Source organism: Channa argus, chromosome 11 (genome assembly GCF_033026475.1).
Source record: "Channa argus isolate prfri chromosome 11, Channa argus male v1.0, whole genome shotgun sequence".
NCBI lineage: Eukaryota > Metazoa > Chordata > Actinopteri > Anabantiformes > Channidae > Channa > Channa argus.
The window spans coordinates 26,614,916-26,634,431 of record NC_090207.1 but is presented as its reverse complement, the minus strand read 5'-3'; the positions used below and the strand labels follow the sequence as shown (position 1 = coordinate 26,634,431).

At 38.9% G+C, this 19,516-nt stretch overlaps 1 protein-coding gene across 3 annotated transcripts in view; it reads left to right on the top strand.

Moving 5' to 3' along the window:
• Positions 1-19,516, top strand: part of adgrd2 (adhesion G protein-coupled receptor D2) — a 49,741-nt gene that overhangs the window by 12,995 nt on the left and 17,230 nt on the right. For all 3 annotated transcript variants that reach the window (XM_067519970.1, XM_067519969.1, XM_067519971.1), the window contains 9 exons: positions 575-680; positions 3,993-4,048; positions 4,248-4,374; positions 4,525-4,628; positions 4,908-5,010; positions 6,191-6,344; positions 8,363-8,496; positions 10,176-10,291; positions 16,342-16,462. In XM_067519970.1, coding sequence (XP_067376071.1) covers positions 575-680; positions 3,993-4,048; positions 4,248-4,374; positions 4,525-4,628; positions 4,908-5,010; positions 6,191-6,344; positions 8,363-8,496; positions 10,176-10,291; positions 16,342-16,462 — 1,021 coding nt within the window. The remainder of the gene's footprint in view (positions 1-574; positions 681-3,992; positions 4,049-4,247; positions 4,375-4,524; positions 4,629-4,907; positions 5,011-6,190; positions 6,345-8,362; positions 8,497-10,175; positions 10,292-16,341; positions 16,463-19,516) is intronic.

Genomic DNA, 19,516 nt, shown 5'->3' with positions numbered 1-19,516 from the left:
TTGGCCGACTGTGTCCAATCTGTGTGGAGTTTGCGTGTTCTCACTGTGCTTGTGAGTACTCTAGTTTCCTCCCACAGTCCAAAGACATGCATGTTAGGTTAACTGGTGACACCTTGTCTGGTTGGCCCTGAAATAGACTGGAGACCTGTCCAGGCTGGAACCTGCCCTGCAATCCTAAACAGGATAAGTGGTTACAGACAATGGACGAATGGATATTAATGCCATGCAGCTACACTTATTTTTTATTTTTTTATTCCACAGGTGTTTGACATGTTATCGTCTATGCTTTGACAGTGGCTCATAAGTTCTGCCCAGTAATAATAGCAGTAAACTGAGTTTAGAAGTGACAAGTGAAGGTTAGGGGTATTTGTACTCATGAGAACTTTTTTCCAGTTATTCTAAGTAAGAACATTCAGAAAATGTAAGTATAAACATTTTAACTATTTAACTTGCTAATTTGTGATTTCTTTTCTATTTTCTGGAGTACAACATATTGTAGATATTCTTCCGTTCAAGTTTGTGGCTTACTCCTTGTGTCCACTCTTATAATTAATGTATTCATTTTTATACCCAGGTATTTAGGGACCATCCTGGGCTCTTCTGTCATATCCACCACAGTGCTGGGAGATGACCAGCCCGTTAGTATGGCAGTTCGCTTCCAGCTCCAGCACAGAGTACAGGTTTGCAAGCTTTAAATACTGCAGTGCCATCTTTTGTTCTTAATTACAAGCCCAATATTCAGAAAAATTGTGACTTTTAAATGCAATAAAAATCTTATTTGTTTGAATTTGACCAGCTTGTACGTTATAAATATAAGCAAATTTAGAGGTTGTCTACAACGCACTTAAATTAGTGGGAAAGAGGCCAAACAAAGGGCTTCCACCATCTACAGCTCATGACATTGGGAAAAGATTTGGGGACTCTGGGACATCAAGACAACTGCTGAATATGCATGGCCTTTAAACATTCAGGCAGTATTGAAATAGCAGCCATCTTCATACTGGGATGAATTTAGGTATACGCTGTCATTTTGGCCAGATCGCCCTTAAAAAAAGGAGGTTACTAACCTCAATGGAATTTATCTGGTTTAATAACATTCAATAGTGTAAATGAATAAAATCAAAACAAATGGGCTTTGAAGTACTTTGGAAAACCTTACTTAACAGTCTGCCTCTGTGTTCATAATGCAACCTAAAACTCAACACATCGGTTTTGTGCAGAAACACAGCAGAGTTCCCTTGACCCAAACTCACGTTAGACGGACCAAAAGACACTGAAAACATGTTCTGGTCAGGAGGAGGCCACATTTTAGCTTGTTTTAAAGAAAACATGTTTCTGGTTCTGTGTCAGAGACAAAAAATATACATACAGACATCACAGACTGCCAGAGGTGGGGACTAGTGAGGACTAGAGTGGCGCAGGAGTCTGAGCGGTCGTCCATCAATTCCATAGTTGGATTCCTGGCCAGCTACATAGCAGCTCCACCATCCGTGTGTGATTGTGAGTGTGAATGAAAAGCAGTGTAAAGGGCTTTGAGTACCAAGAGGTAGAAAAGCACTATATAAATGCAAACCATTTACTCGAGTCATAAATTTGAAGATTTAGACCTAATAAAAAGGACTTGCAGCTCAACTTAGAGTTTTAATACAAGTGACTTATGACTTAAGTTGGTCTTTAGCCCTTTGACTTGAGACAACTTTCTCTGCTCCCTCTACCCAAACATGTCACAGATTTAATATTCAGTATTTAAGGACCCAAGTAAGGAAGAGGCAAGAGGGGGGTTAAATTTTAGCGGATTTTATTGTGGGGACTAGTAGGGAGAAAATAAATGAATAAAAAAAATTACGATCGCTTCAATAGGAGAAGAAAACACACGTAGTAAAAGGTCACAACTAAGTGTGACAGTTTTTGAACTTCTTCCCTCTAGAAGACCAAACTTCAACAACCAGAGGAAAAGGCGACAGCAGCGCCAATATTGAGAGATACAACACACTGTAACACATTAATTTTCAGATCGCTGAAAATGCTGTCATACAAAACTTGGAAGTTTGCTATCACTAGTGTACTGAGACATGTACTCTACTATCAATAATCGTCCCAAAAAAAGGTGGTACTTATTTATTTGTGCACCTGTTGATGCATCAAGTAAGGGACTGCACGGTGGCCATGGGAACTCAAAGCACTGCAATTTGAGAAAACACATGCAAATAGATAAAACACAAGAAAAAACAAAAACAACTTTACCACTTTGACAACACATGCACAGCATTAAGAAATGTGCTGCCAAAAAGCCACAACACAACCAAATGAAAAAAGTCACTGCAAAAGCCCCAACACAACGGAAATGGCTTCAGGAGCAACTAAAAATACATTTGCAAACCTAAATATCTGTAACTTTTTCGTGTCCCCCAGGGCCATTGTAGACAACTGTCAAAGCAATATGTTTCCATTGTTGCAACGCGTTTCATAAATGCTGCGCCTGTGTTTTCAAATTGGTGAGGTTTTTTTTTTTGTGTATTTGCATTTGTTTCTCAAATTGCAGTGCTTTGAGCTCTCAGGCCACCATAGCACCATTGCCTAGGAAATAAATCTTCAAATAGTTTTAAGCAATTTGTATTTTCTTTTTGAATTAAAATGACCTATTTCAAATTCACAATGCTATAGTGGATCAAATTTCAGTAATTTAGATGAAATCAGCGTGTTGAAGAACTCTTACCTGTACTGTTTACAAAGACATCTTTAGTTCTTCAAAATGCAAAACTTACTTTTTGTGAATCAGGCCTCCTGTTTTTGGATCGATTACCTTGTGAAATGCAATGTGTAAAATGCAAAGTATAGATGTTATTCATGTGCCAGATAAACATTTAATCAACATTTTATTTTTCCTGCTGTTCATCTCAGTCTAGTTCTAGTTCTTTGGCCGTGATCAGTAATTATGCTTCACTGTAACACTGCAGTACTTCTGCCCTCTCAATCAACAACAATACAGATACAAATACAACAGTGGATCTTTTTAATTTTTTTTTTTGTTTGTTTTGATACAGATGCTCACATCTTTAGACAAATTCAGGAAAAGGAAATACAAATTTTATAAAATGCTAAAATCCCTGATTTTTGTCACTGATAATTTGTGTTTTATTTTTACTTATTTTTACACTCTTCTACTTAACTGCCTAAACTGGGGTCATACAATGACAGTTGAAGGAGGCAGGGATACAACCACTGACTCTGCAATTTGCAGGTCAGTCACAGTTGCCACAAAAATAATAATAAAAATAAAAGAATAATTTTAAAAAAAGTAGGGATTATTAGTAATTTCCAATCTGTGTTTCTGATCTGTATTTATTTACTTTACTTATTTACTGTGTACAGAAATCTAAAATGCCAGTTATTTGGCCAGTTGAGCAGCAACTCGTTTATGACTCAGAAGTCATAGGTTTAGGACTTGGACTTGGCCCGGGACAGTAGTCGGGACACAAGACTCACTTGAGACATCCAAACCAATTACTTTTCCACCTCTGCAGACTATTAGTCAAAGGTACAAATGCCAGTTTCTGTGATGGTATGGGGGTTTCATCAGGGCCCACATCGCTAGTAACTAGTATTTGGGTGTAAGTACATTTGCCACAAAGTGTATATTGGGATTTTTACAGAGACGTCTGTTGCTATGAATGCAATGTCTTTTCCTTGGTGGATAGTTCAGTTCTGAAGTCTCCTATCCAGCAAAAATGGACAAATATTCTAACGGAAAATATGTGTCATGTCTCTGTCCTGGCTTTTTTAGTGTGTTGCAGGCACCAAACTTTGAATTTGCTTATATTTGCAAAATGAAATACATTTGGTCAAGTGAAAAGCTTTTCTCTGTTTTTTTTTTTTTTTTTTTTTTTGATAAGTAAAGGTTCAAGAGAACTTACAAATGACAGATTGCAGTTCTTATTTTATGAGTTTGTTTATATGATATTCATGATAAATTTTTATTTTAATTGCTACAGAATCCCACTGGTACTGTGTATGACCCAGTGTGTGCTTTCTGGGATTTTGATCTCACGTAAGTACCAATGAGCATTCTGAAAAGGCGTGGGCAATTTCGAGGTCTCAGATTCCTCTGTATTACCACAGTTATCTTACCTGTTTCATCTAAAAAATGTGATACATGCTGCAAAACTTTTAGATAGGAAAATATTTTCATTCTTGGCATTCCTTTGTGTATGTAGATCTGTAAGTATGAGCTGTTTGTGTCTAACTAGTCCTGAGGCTGGTGGGTGGTGGAATACCAAAGGCTGTGAGGTAGTGTCCAAACAATATGGATACACTGTGTGCTACTGCAACCACACCACCAATTTTGCATTGCTGCTGCAGGTTTATGAAGTCCAGGTAACATTTTTCTCTTCAGTTATCCCTGTGTATTTTGTGTAAGCTTTCATCTACAATATGTGCTGCTATTTACGGCTCACACTCTGCATGTGTGTGTGTGTGTGTGTGTGTGCGTGCGTGCTTGTGTGTGTTTGTGTGTGTCTCTATCAGATGAGTCCAGAGAACGAAAAAGCTCTGCAGGTGCTGACGTTCATCGGCTGTGGAGTGTCTCTGTGTGGCCTCCTCTTCACCTTCATCCTCTTCATCGCTGTGGGGTGAGTCACAAAAGTCACAGAGTGCACTCTGTAAAGCACGGAGGGTGAAAAGCATTTCATAAACTCTGGCAGATTCACATCAATAAACCAAGGGAAAAAAAAAAAAACAGAACATTGTGCTCTGAAAATATGTGAACAGCACCTCAGTGAATGATTTTTGAAAAACTGCTGGGAAATCTTCACTCACATATTTCATCCGATGTTTGTTTGTGTGCAATTATTTCTGTGTGTGTGTGTGTGTGTGTGTGTGTGTGGGTTTTGGTATATCTACCTTTGCAGTGTACCAAAATCAGACCGCACCACTGTCCATAAGAACCTGATTGTTGCTCTGGGTATTGCTGAGCTGCTGCTGATGTGCAGTCAATGGGCGTCTGCCAATGAGGTGAGCACGTATACATATTACACATACATGTTACAATGAAATTCTTTATCTGCATTTTACCCACCCCCTGAAGGGAGCAGTGGGCGGCCACGGGGGGCACCAGTGTCTTGCTCAGGGACACACGTGGTGGGTAGGGTGGGTGTCAGGGCTTTGACTCTGGTCTGTGTTGGCCTGGCAATCACCACTATCTCTGCTCTCCACCCTGATCTCCCTCTGTCTCTGCTGCGCTGTCTAATTAGCATCATCACGTTTTTTCCCTCTTAAGTTTCATCTGTCTTGTGGTGAGTTGTTTGTTTTTATCTGGCCCCTGCATTCGAGTTCTCCTTGGAACCTTCTGATCCTCCTTCTTGGATTTTTACATCATTGGACCTACTGTCTGTCCTACCAGTCCGACTGATTCACATTTCCACTGTTGTTCCATAACATAATAAACTACTGCATTCCATTGCCTTTACCTGTCCTGCCTTATTATCTGGGTCCGACTAATTTTGATGCTGGGATTTGAACCTGCAACTTCTGCATCCCATAGAACTACCAGGCCTAGATAGACAGATTCATTGTAAGGTCTACATGTAAAACCACAAAGACTTTTCCAAAAAATAATTTGATGCTGATGAACTGGAAATAGGACTGCATTGATTTGCAAATGATTTGAAATGATATTTGAGTAAAATAAACTATGACAACATATCAAATGTTAAAACTGAGAAATGTAAAATTTCAACTCACTCTATGTTTGGGACCTGAGGAGACCAAATACTTGCATTTTGAAATCAAGATTCAGTTCAGGGCCTCCTTTCTTGCTTCATATTGCACCAAATATTTTCAGTGGGCGATAAGTCTGGACGTCCAGATGTTAAACTGACCTGCCTACTGTCAGTTTAACATCTGGACTCTTTTACTGTGGAGTCCTGCTAATACATTCAGAATATGGTTTGACCATTTAGGATTTAGTTTTGTTGTTTTTTTGCCTTCTCTCTGGTGTAGAGAGATTTCTCAAGATTACTGTAGATGAAAAAACGTCACATTTCTTTATAGTTTTTTCCTGAGAAATGTTATTCTTAAGTTGTTAAACTAATTGACTACACAGTGAACTATGAAAGCACCAGGTTCTGAAATGATTTATGGTAATACAATGCTAATATGTTTTTTCCTACTGTTCCACTGTTTAATCCTGTAGGCAGCATGCTTGGTGGTCACTGCCCTACTACATCTCTTCTTCATGGCTTCCTTCTCCTGGATGCTGGTGGAGGGCCTGCTGCTTTGGAGCAAAGTTGTGTCTGTCAACATTAGTGAGGATCGCAGAATGAAGCTCTACTACGTCATTGGCTGGGGTAAACTCTTCTTTCAGTGGCTTGTCAAATTGGACTTTATGTCCAAATTATTACTAATTCATGACCAAATTTCTTCTAAATTTGGATTCTAACAGCAAAAATCTTCAAGTATAAGTAGTCATCTCATAACAAAGTAGGTGTCAGGCTTTTTGTCACAATCACCCTACACACAATTGCCCTGCAGCAAAACATCCGCACACCATTTCCTTATTCAAGTAAAAATGACAATCTTGTTTGCTAAAAGTTTTCCACAAATGTTTTTACTTAACAAATATGGCCACTACGAAAATAGAGGCCATGAGTTACAGCGCTAGTTTTGTGGTAAAAAATGCACTTGAAGATTGACCTCGGACTTGTCAGCATTTAATAAGCCAGAGTAAATTTGAATCTATCAAAGCTATAGCATTTCAGTGACAAATGTTTCTGTTCTGCTGAGCTGTGGCAGAATAATACGATCTACCAGCTTTATACTTGTGGTTACAGAGCAGAAAGGTATTTTAGTTGTGCCAGACTTATTAGGTTTTAAGATTGTTTTGTCAAACATACATAAGTCCACATATTAAAAAAGGCAGAATAAGGAAATATAATCTAAGCACAACGTGCCTACCAGGTAACCGGATCTCTGCTTACCATAATCTGCACCCAGCATGTTTCACATAATAACCCCGGACATTGTGTGAGGCTTGTTTCTCCTGACGTTGTGTTATTACAATGCAGTCATCAACACATGAAGCTCATTCACTCGCTTTAAATCCTCCTGACAATTCAGGATAGAGCAGTGTGCTACACGCTCACGCACATAATATGGATATTGCACTATGGACTCGCAGGAAAAAGTCTGGATATTGTCGGCAGCATATCACTTGGACACGGGAAGCCATTAAGTCAAGTTATTTCTACAAAAAAAACAACAACAAATAAGTAAACACAGATAAAAAATAATCTATCTCCTCTTATTGTAGATGTTAGCATTGTCTCACTAAATAAATTTATAAAAAAATAACATTGTCACATTGCCAGTTAACAGAACTAGATGTCAGTAGTACTTTATAATAATGATCTTTCAATGTATGATCTCGGGATTCATAATCAGTACAGTGGTTATTATTGCAGAGATAAGGAAGGAAAACCTGTACTGAAACTAATATAATAAATATAAAAAACTCCACTTAAGCTAGTTAACGTACTTAAAATGTAAGTTTCCTGTCATTTATAATTCATTTGTAATTTAGAAATATGACCCAAAAAGGCTGCCTTAAAATTTTATGTCAAGTCTGACTTTTTTTGTCAAGTGTGCACTTCATTTGAGTGCTCTTTTAGAAATAGAAGAACATTTAAGGACAAAATTAATCTCTAATCTTCCTCAACATTGTTTTCATTATTGTACACATAAAAAAATATATTATAATATTATAAAAAGTTTCCATAATCAGTCATGGCAGTTGGGTTTTTTCTGAATCAACTTAATTTAATGAGTTGAGTGAACTGTAGAAATGTATTAAATCAACCCATCATTTCCTAACTAAGTTCCAACAATAAAAACAAAAATATGAATTTAAATGACCTTAGAAATATATAACAGCACATTTATAATTGTTTCCATAACCTAAGACCACATTTTCCAAAAGTACTTTGACTTTACTGCAGCACATACATGTACACATTATGTAATGTCAACCTTAACCTAGATGAGAAAAAAAAAAACATTCTGCAGCTGCTACTGTTCACGTTCCCTAATCCATCTGTGATATTGTGTTATGTCGAATGAGGAGCTGAGAACAGTGTGTGAATAAGGACCACAGACACTCAATATTCAGGTATTCCTCTCAGCTTTCTATGTAGATGTTCTGAATGTTCCCCTTCAGACTAAATAGACCCAGAGAACAGAACAGACAAAATATTCTGTTGAGCAAACTTCGCAGTAGTTGGTCTTCCATAAAATGTCTTTTTTTTGTTGTTCTTGTTGTCATCACAGCAAAACACTTCAGTTCATTTGTGTTTACCAAATTGTTTTTCAGGACTCCCTGTTCTGATAGTTGGTGTAACATTGGCAATATCAATGGAGAAGTATAGAGCAGATGATCACTGCTGGCTCAGCGTGACGACTGACACGATCTGGGCTTTTGTGGGACCTGTTATATTTGTCTTGGCGGTAAGTAACCTGTGTGTGTGTGTGTGTGTGTGTGTGTGTGTGTGTGTGTGTGTGTGTGTGTGTGTGTGTGTAAATGGTAAATGGTCTGCACTTATATAGCGCTTTTCTACCTATTAGCACCTATTGGCAGGTGCTTTACACTGCTTCTTATTCACCCATTCACACTCACAATCACACACCGATGGGGGAAGCTGCTATGCAGCTGGCAAACACTCACCGGGAGCAACTAAGTTGGGGTTCAGTGTCTTGCTCAAGGACATGTGACCGGATGCGCTGAGGATTGAACCAACAACTGGGGAACTGGTGGACGACCACTCTATGAACCACAGTCACACACACAGTGTGCGTGTGTGTGTGTGTGCGTGTCTGTGTGTGGAAAGAGATCATCTGCCTCCTCTGCCTTCTCACAGTAACTCACAGCATTTAATGGGTAATACAGTTATCTTCATTCATTTCATTGTTTCATGTTTGCTTGTTTAAAGTACTATGCGCTCAATTAATGTACACAGATTAATTTTTTTTACCAATATTGCAACTGCGTTAAAGAGTACTCAGACAACCTTGTATTGTAATCACAAAGTCAAGGAGTTACTTGGCACAAAGGGTGAAACCCACAGACAGTAAATAACATTTTTCTCCATAACTCCATGAAATTGTCCTACACTAACCTCTCTCTAAAACTCAGCTTCATTCAAATTTCTGATTAATGTATACGTAACCTACATAATGTAAACAAACTACCTACTAATTCTATCAGTGACAGAATAGTTCAAGTGATGTAGGTTAAAATTGCTCCAACCCCTGTTAACAATTAATGCCTCCTACTAAAATTGTTTTTAGCTCACCGTCCTTGCGTCACCAAATTATTAATTATTAATAAAATATACAATTGACATAAAATATACAATTGACAGAATTTAGAATTTTGTATCTGCCTATGTCAGGAAAACCCAGCCCATGACTCTGCAAATTTAGAAAACGTCAAAAATATTACTTTTGTTTTTGTGTTTGTAATGAAGTTTGAACATCTTTTAAATTACTTATTAATAATTGAAAAGAAAGGCAAGATGATGTTTGCTGGTAGCTTGACAGTGTATGTGCCTGACCACTAGTAGCACTATTGAGATGTTTTATTGAGTGTGTCAGTAACCATCGCAAACACAAGGACACACCTGCACTTGCACCTGCCTGAACACCGATGCTTGGATCCTACGCCATTCAATCTGCAGGGGTGGATGCAGCATGCCAAGAAACACATCGGTACACTACCAAAAGGCAGAGAAGAAGAATGTTAGGTACCCCAGCATGAATGGAAATAACATGTTCAAAACCTGTCTTCAGTGCTCTATTATGATGATGGAAATGCATTTAACATTTTTTGCTACACCTCAAGGATACAGTGCACAGAATACATTACATTAGAAATCCTACATAAGAACATAGCAGGGTTCATTTACATTACAACGTGCACAGGAAATGCCACAGAGATGAAGACTGAGACATTACTTTTTTCCATTTTATTAATGAAATAATGTACATCACTAAATACTGTTCACTGGTTTTCTGCAGAAGGGTAAATGTCCCCTCCTCTACATGTAAGCTAGAGGCCAAGTGGATCTGCAGCAGCAACTCTACTGTTTGCTGGAGGCCATGTTGATGCTATTGTCCTCTGCCTGCAGGTCAATGCAGTTGTACTGTGTCGGGTTGTCATGGTGACAGTTTCCAGTGCTCATCGTCGAGCTAAGATGCTCAGTCCAAGCTCAGCGTCGAAGATGCAGACCTTTGACCTCACCTGGTGAGCTGCTCTCCTTCTTTCTTTCCCTCTCACTCTCTGTCTCTCTGTCTCTCTCTCTCTCTCTCTCTCTCTCTCTCTTCCGCTCCTGTTTTGTCTGTTCTCTTTTATACTTTTTTTCTCATATTCTTTTATGAGCCCACGCTCTCTCACATTCACTCTCTCTCATCGACATTCATACTTGTTTCCTTTTTGGTCGAGCCAGCTACAGAACAGTCAATAGAGACAGTGTGAGAGATGGGAGTCTGCTGTGGGAGTAGTAAGGGCTTATCAGTCTAACACCTGGTCCCAACAAAACTATGAGCCTGTCTGTGTGTGCATGTGTTACATTATGTGGACAAATTTGAGTTTGATACCACTTGTGAGGACATCGTCGCCGGTCTTCACAACTTTAGTAGGCTTTCTGAGATTTAAGACTTGTTTTCAGGGTTAAGGTGAGAATCAGATCTAGAGTTAGGTTTTTAATTATGATGGTTAGCGTTAGGTTCTACAGTAGCGATATGTCTGTGAGTTTGCCCAAAACTAAAACGAATAGTATAGTCATGTGGAAAAGGTAATACACCCTTTTAATTCTATGTTTTTTGGGTAAAAACATAATAAAATCATCTGATTGTCTGTCTTGGTATTAGGCAAATACAACCTTAAAAGAACATTTTAAAAAAATGAAGCCAAAAAAAACATGGTGCCACTATGATTCAGTAGATTGTAGATCCACCTTTAACAGCAGTAACTTGAAGTAATTGTTTCCTGTGTGACTTAATCAGAAATTTTGGTCCATTCTTCTTTACAACACTGCTTTAGTTGATTAGGGTTGTTGAGCATCTGCTCTGGACTTTGACTAGGTCATTCCAAAACCTGGATTCTTTTATCTTTCAGCCATTCTGATGATGTGTTACTGCTCTGCTTTGGATCATTGTCCTGTTCATGACTTAATATGAGCCAAGGTTTAGCTTTCAGACAGATGACTTCACATTTGCCTGTATCCTCATAATCCTCTGGTATCGACAGTTCATGATTGACTCAATGACTGCAAAATGCCCCAGTAAAGAACTGGGTCACTTTGCAAAACAAGCCCAAATCATCTCTCCACCACTGAGCTTGACAGTGGGTATGAAGAGTTTCTGCTAAAATGCTGTCTTTGGTTTTTACCAACATGGCTCTGGGCATTAGGTCAAACAGCTCCATTTTGGTCTCATTTGTACATAGAACTATCTTCCAGAAGTCATGTGCTTTGTTCAGATGCAATTGCTTCTCTAAGACAATTGCTCATGTCTTCCCCTTTTGGCATTGTGCTAACACGCACGTGAATGCTCCAGACCAGCAAACTGCCAAACGTCTGCTTTTATAGATGTCTGCAGACCTGCTGAATGACAGTTAATTAAGACAGCACCTTGTTGCAACTTCCCCACTTAAATCTTATGGAAGCAGTAAAGTGGTACTTAGTGTTACCCACATGTTTTTGACTTTATGGCTTCATTTTTGTTAAATGAATAATGACAAATCAAAAAAAGCTTTATATTATTTTTCATCTGAGGTAAGTTTGTCTAATAATAAGACCCGTGATAATCAGGGGAGTTTCATTTTTTTTACACAAAAAACACCAAATTAAAAAAGGGGGTACTAAATGTGCATGACTGTTTATGGGAATGGGTTAAAAAACTCAAGTTATGGGGTCTAACCTTCCTTGTGGGGAGATAATACTAGAATCTTTATTTAAGCAACAGTTTTTTGGCAACCTGAGCCTTTATTTAAAGTTCTTTTTAAGTGATGAAATTACAGAAAACAAAGGAGATGGACAGGAAATGACGTGGCGCAAAGGTACCTGGTCCGATGTGAACCTGAGACGCTGCAGTACTGTATTCAGAAAGCTGTGTAACCATTTGGCTATCAGTGCAGTCCTAAAACTAACTAAGAAGTTAGTTTATAGTTATAGATAGGTTGTAGGATAAAAAGATGCGTACTTATATAGTACTTTTATCCAAAGCACCTTACAAAGTTCAACCATCCCCACACAAATGGCGGTGGCTGGCATGCAAGGACCTCAACTTATCCAACCAGGAGCAACTTGAGGTTCAGTGTCTTGCCCAAAGACAATTTGACAAGTAAGCCAGGAGGGAGATGGAATGGAACCTCTGACCCTGTCATTCGTGGATGACTGCCTTACCAACTGAGCTACAGCCAGGGTCCAACCTGTGTTCCATGTTCTAAACATTTTACACGATCAGTGTTTAAACTATCACATTTAGAGCAAGAGTGCGTTTTAAACATTCTGCCATTCACTAAGCCTGCCTAAATACTGATGACTATTTGAAGGCCTTTTTGTAACTCGTGGACATTTTTTACTTTTGTTAAAGGACCTTGTTGAAAACACATCCATGACTGGCCCAGGAACCTATTTTTAGTTTTGGTATTTCTAAATGGACATCTGTTAGTTTACCACATCACAACATATTACAGAAACGCTGCTATTTTCATGGTGTCTAAACAAATTCAACATGGTTTTTGATTCAGTTACAACCCCAATTCTAAAAAAGACACATCTAAAAATATAAAGTCTGGAAAAGCAAATAAAACCAAATGGAGGAGCATTTGAAAACTAACTAGGTAAATTGGCAACAGGTCAATAACATGACTGGATATAAAAGAATCATTTCAGACAGGCAGAGCCTCTTGACTGTAAATATGGGCAGAGGTTCCCCAATCTGCGAAAAATTTTGAAACAATTTCAGAAAAATTGGGAAGACTTCTCAGTTTCACATAGATCCCACCCTCTACATCGCACTGTCTTCACAAGATTTAGAGAATCAGGAGGAATCTCTGTGCAAGGGACAAGGTCAAAGGTAAAACCTGGATGTGCATGAACTTCACGTCATTAGCAGAAATGCAGAGGCCATACCACAAAATGAAAACCCCTCACCAGCTATAAGAACTGGAAAGTCGGGTTGGAATTAGCAAAAAACATACGGATAAAATCCACAAATGTTTTATGGACTGATGAAACAAAATACCTTTACCAAAGAAATGGAAAGTTCAAAGTGTGAAGGAAGAAAAGATCTGCTTATGATCCAAACCATACAGATCTCTGGCTGAAAGTGCTCTTCTGTGCACAGCACACAGTGTAGTGGGTGAGAGGGATTGTCGATGATCGAGAGGAGTTTGGACAACATTCTCCTCTCAGCCAAAACATGCAGAGGGTCCAGCTTCTCCCCCAGAACAGAACCAGCCCTCCTCATTAGTTCATCTAGTCTGTTACTGTCTGCCACCTTCATATTGCTCCCCCAACAAATCACAGCCTTGAAGATGGAGCTGGCTGCCACGGACTCATAAAACATCTGCAGCACAATGCTACCGATGTTGAAGAACCTTAGTCCCCTTAGTAAAAAATACAGCCTACTCTGCGTTTTCCTCTATATTAATTGTGCATAAACTGACCGGTCCAGGTGGACGCGCAGGTATTTGTACTCCAAAACTACTTCCATCCATTCTCCCCTATGGAGAGAGGATTTTCAGGATTCCCGGTCTTCCTAATGTCCACCACAAGTTCCTTTGTTTTACTGATGTTGAGCTGGAGATGATTATGCTCACACTAGTTAATCAAACTGTTCCCTACTGATAGATACTCCATGATTTCTAGACCCTGGACACATCCAAAAACCGCAGAGTCATCAGAAAACTTCTGAAGCTGGCAGGATTCTGAGTTGTACCTGAAGTCAGAGGTATAGAGGGTGAAGAGAAAGGGAGATAGAAATGTCCCTCGAGGAGCACCTGTGCTGCAGGTCACAATGTCGGACACAAAGTTCTGCAGACACATTTACTGGGGTCGGTCAGTGAGGGAATGCAAAATTCAGCAAACCATGGGGGTGTCAACAAGCATGTTCTTTAATTTCTCCCACAGCAGGACAGGCTGGATTATGTTAAAAGCACTAGAGAAGTCAAAGAACAAAATCCTTACAGACCCTACAGGCTTGTCTAGGTGGGTGTAGATGCGGTGTAGCAGGTAGATGAGAGCATTCTCCACCCCCAGCTGAGGCTGATAAGCAAACTGGAGGGGATCCAGAGATGGTTTCACCAGAGGCCAGAAGAAGTCCAGGTGGTGAACAGAAACAATTTGTCCGTACTTTTCAGAGAAATTCATCAAAACTAATTGTGAGGAGCATAATCATGCAGTAAGACAGTAATTTAAAACACACTGTCAACTCACCAAAGGAACCCATCAAATGAACTGGTGATGACAAACGCAGGAACCTGCCCCGACTGAAGAAATAAAACATTGTTCAACCAAACAACTTAGGGAGGCTACAGTTAGACACTGTTTAGATTTGTACATCAATTTACTTAATTTATTATAGTTTTGCGCACTTTAAATTTTGATTTAGGGATCTAAAAGCTCTTCTGTTCCATGATGTTTAACATGTCAAGGTCTTAAAATCATCAAATAAAAGCAAATTTTCCTTACATTTAAAACTTTTGGAGAGGAGTGTAATGTAATCAGGCTTTGAACAGACACACACAATATCTTTTACGTAAGAACAGTTCATTGATGATCTTTTTAGAAGAGCTGCTTTGTTATTGCCAAATGTTTCTTTATTACTAAAACCATACTGCTTCATCTTACATACATATGATATAACTGCCAGTCAAGATGCTGAGGATCAAACATTAGTTCCCGTTTTATTATGTCAAGTCTCTTTCTGTTGCTATGGTTACAGGATGATAGTAGACACATTTCTAGTAATTCTGCAACAGCATAGTAATAAATGCAAAATTCCAGCTGCACAACCACATATTCTGCATGCAACTATCTTGCAGCAGAATGATTTCTGGCAAAATGTATTAATATGCATTGAAAGCGAAACTCTCAAATCTTGGACAAATTTAAAGAAATAATCTGTAATTAGACTCAGAATGTAGCTTGTTTTTCATTTAGGTGAACCCTCATCAGCTGGTTTGTCCAGTCATATATGTTTTGCATAAATGCATCTAATCTTTCCCATTTTGTTCTTCCGCTATATCAACAGATTTTATGTAAATACATTATAAGATGTCTATGCGGTTTGAATGATAGGTACAGTTGTAGTCTGCAGGTACAAGCTGTTAATTCACAGATCAGTACAGTAGAAATAGTAGCTGTTATTAATCTTATTATTGAGGATTGACTATGGTTAGTTTAGTCATCCTTCAGCCCAACCTTCAGAATTTTATATTGCACATTTTGTTTTAGCCTGATCAAATTTTAACACAACAGCATTCTCCTCACGCTGCATCTCTTCATTCCCTCACAAACAGACTGAAAGTAGATGCATGTGCCAGCCCGAGAGTGTTGTGTGAATTCAGGAGGTTAGAGGGAAAATGACTTTCAAAAATAAAAGGGAAGAGAGGAAAGTGAGCACTGGCTTTGTCCTTGCAGACACAGTGCAGTTTGAAAATTCAATCTCTCTACCCAGGTGCAGCAGTGTGACAACAATAGTGGTTTGAACAAAGGCAACCTTTTCTGCCTTGCCCCATGAAATGGTTATTGGCCGTATAAGCGCCAGGATCATTGAAAGATGATTGCAAAGGAACAGGAGTATGACGGTGGTAGACAGAAAAATCTATAGCTGAAGGATTCAAGGAGGAAATATTCAAGAAGAAAATGTCATCAAAATACCTTGAAAACTCCACTTTGCTTGATCCTTCTCTCACACAGTGCTGTGTGAAGTTCTGTTTCAGCTTGAGACATAATTGTCAGACATCTGTACATCTGTATTTGAGATTTTGTTTGTGCAATCAATGCACATACACTTTACAGTAGTTTATTAACCTTTAGGATTCATGCATATGGCTGTAGCTCCGTTGGTAAGGCAGCTGTCCACGAACCACACGGTCGGTGGTTCGATTCCCATTCCCTCCTTGCTACGTGTCGAACCTCAAGTTGCTCCCAGTGAGTTAGGTTAGCACCTTGCGTGGCAGCCACTGCCATAGGTATGTGTGTGTGTGAATGAGAAGCAATGTTGTAAACCACTATATAAGCAGCCATTTACCATTTACAATGTACATTCTGTGTGTGTTTGCAGGGCTGTGATGCGTCCAGTTCTCATCCTGCTGCCAGTGCTGGGTCTGACCTGGGTGTGTGGAGTGCTGGTCCATCTGTCTGTAGTTGTTGCCTATGTCTTCATTACTCTCAACGCTTTCCAGGTAAACAAAGACATGTAATATGATTTGGATTTGATGGTTAGGAGCTTACATCACAGAAGCAGCCTGAGTCAGCATAAGCTCATTTTGCTTATAATCAAAATGAGCAAGCGTTTTGATTATAAGCAAGTGGTAAACCCCTAACAGCCCATTCCCCTCCCCAGCTGTGCAGTGCCGGTCCAAGCCCGGTAGAAATTGGGGAGGGTTGCGTCAGGAAGGGCATCCGGCGTAAAAACTGTGCCAAATCAACATGCGGACAATGATCCGCTGTGGCGACCCTGAACTCTTGGGATAAGCAGAAAGGACAAAAAAAATATGTATGATTTGTCTCAGTCGAGAAAATGTATTTTGATTTCTATAATTTGCAGTTGATAAAAAATGTGCAGGCAGCAAGATAGGAGTGAGGTAAAAGTTGCTGCCTTCTCAGCTATGTAGGTGGTCTCTAGTGGGGGGCTTTTCTGTGTGGGCCCCGCATGTTCTAGTGCTTATATGGGTTTCCGCAGGGTAGAGGAGAAAAATTAATATATTTAGGTGAACTGGAGGACAAAAAAAATGTCTTGAAGTGTAAAATTTATTGGGAATTGTCTCTCCATGTCAGCCCTGACATGACAGCTGGAATAGGCTCCAACATAAGCGATTAAAAAAAGTGGATGGATGAATTGCTCTGTTCTTTTCTCTCTCCCCTTTCCACTCACCCCAACCGGTCGAGGCAGATGGCCGTCCACCCTGAGCCTGGTTCTTCCGTTAAAGGGAGTTTTTCCTCTCCACTGTTGCCTATGGCTTGCTCCAGGGGGAATTGTTGGGTTCTCTTTATATATCTTTATAATCTTGACTTTATTCTGTAAAGTGCCCTGAGATGACCTTGTTGTGAATTGGCGCTATATAAATAAAGTTGAATTGAATTGAACTGAATGAATGTAAGGATGGTAGTTTGGTCTCAAATTTGGAAGGTGTTTTCTTTGTCAATGCCAGTCAGGCTCAGTCGGCGTTATCGTTTGGTGTGTTTGTAGTCTTAAGTCTTATGACCCAGTCTCTGTCAGTCGGTCTCAAAGATTTGGTTATTACGTTTACATTTTACATTTAGTCATTTAGCAGATGCTTTTATCCAAAGCGACTTACAAGTGCGGTACAAGGCAGCAAAGATCTAAGTCAAGCAGAAAACATCAAAGCAAAGTCCCATCAGTTCACGAGATGCAAGTGCGAGAAAGAGTAGAAAGGAATTTTTTTTTAATTATTTTTTTATTTAATTAATTTTTTTATTGTTTAAAAGAGATTTAAGTGCAGTTTTCAGCAGTTTTTTTTAATATTGGGAGAGATTCTGCTGAGCGTGCAGAGTTTGGTAGCTCGTTCCACCATCGTGGGATCATTGCCCTAAAACGTCTTGCTTCGTGTCTTCTGTGCGGTGCTGGGACCACCACAAGAGACAGAGCTTTGAACCGGATGCGAGCAGCTACAGGAAGCCAGTGTAGAGATCTAAAAAGTGGTGTCACATGAGTCTTTTTTGGCTGATTAAAAATGAGGCGAGCTGCTGCCTTTTGGATCATCTTTTCAAAATAGAATTTTTTTTTAATAAAGTTATCTTCTCTGCTTTTTTTTTTTTTTTATGGACAAAGTGCTAGGTTACAAAATCTACTGTCCACTTTGTTTTGGCACATGAACATTTGAATTTGAGGGTTTTAGCTATAGTTTTCCAGTTGTTCCAGACAAGTTCTTAAGTGTGTTTGCCTTCAGTTTAATTAGCCACAGTAACTTAACCCGCAGAAACCCAGTGTAAACAGAATTCCTCTACCCGTTTTCTTCAATTTATGCTTTTCCTTTTTGATTAATTCCTTTCCTGTTTTCGAAACAATCATATTGCGTTTGAACACAGCATAAACTGTTATGATCTTTGGTTTGTATTGACAAAAACAGGTACCACAACACAAGTGCAGCTCCTGACATTGGGTTGTTTCTGTTCACTGCTCCTCTCAGTGGATCAGTCCTTTGAGCATTTCCAAATCATTTTACTTACCACAGCTTCACTTTTGTGCAGTTTCACAATATTTCAAAATCTAATCAGCAATAATAATGATGATGGATTAACGTCATGTTAGTACATACAGTGAAATAGTTAAATAGACTATTTTACAATAAGCAATTATGAGTATTTTTACTTTTGGTACCTTTGCACTTTTATTTAAGTAAAGACATGAATGCAGAACACTGGTAACAGACATTTTCTTCACTGTAATGAAGACCTGAGTACGTCTTCCACCACTGGACCTGCTATTATAATGGTATTATATTTATGAATGCAGAGGTTTTGTAGGTTGAGTAGATAAGTAGCATATAGTACAATGCAACAGCCTTCTTTTCATTAAATTTGTGTAAATTACTAACCCACCTCAGAACATACAATTGACAGTAGTACATAATACATCCAGTTTTGTCATGCATTCTAGTGCATCGCATGGCAAGAATTTCTTACTAGTTAGATAAGATGAATTTGTGGAAAGCCAAAGAGGTCACAATTTGTCTCTTTCTCTGTTTCATAACCTTTTGCTTATACGTGCTGTAACAAACAGCACAGAGCATTTGTCAGTAAATTTCATTATTATTTGACACACAGATAAAAGTTTTGGTTTTGACCTGATGGCATATTACGCTAGATGCAGGAGACAAAATCAGACTTACGCTCAAGCAGCAAGACTAATACTAAATCGTATTTTGAGGTGTTGAATGGACAGAATGATTGACTTAGAAATGCCCAAGGCCCTTCCTTTAAAAATACAATAATAATAACTTTATTTCCAGAGAAGTTTTAATATAGTTACTGTACAGTGCTTTGAAAAAGAACATGAGAGACGGTACGATTCTATAATAAAAAAGTAAAACTCCATAATTGATACATCAAAAGATATAGAATCATACAAATCAGTTATAAGGTAGTTTTAAAGGGGTCTTTTTAGCTGATTGAGCTGGATGAGCAGTGGGAAGCCAGTGAGGGGATGCTTCAACTAAGGTAATGTGGTCTCTTTCTGTGGCTCCAGCTGCAGTTTAGTGCAGTTTAATAGAACG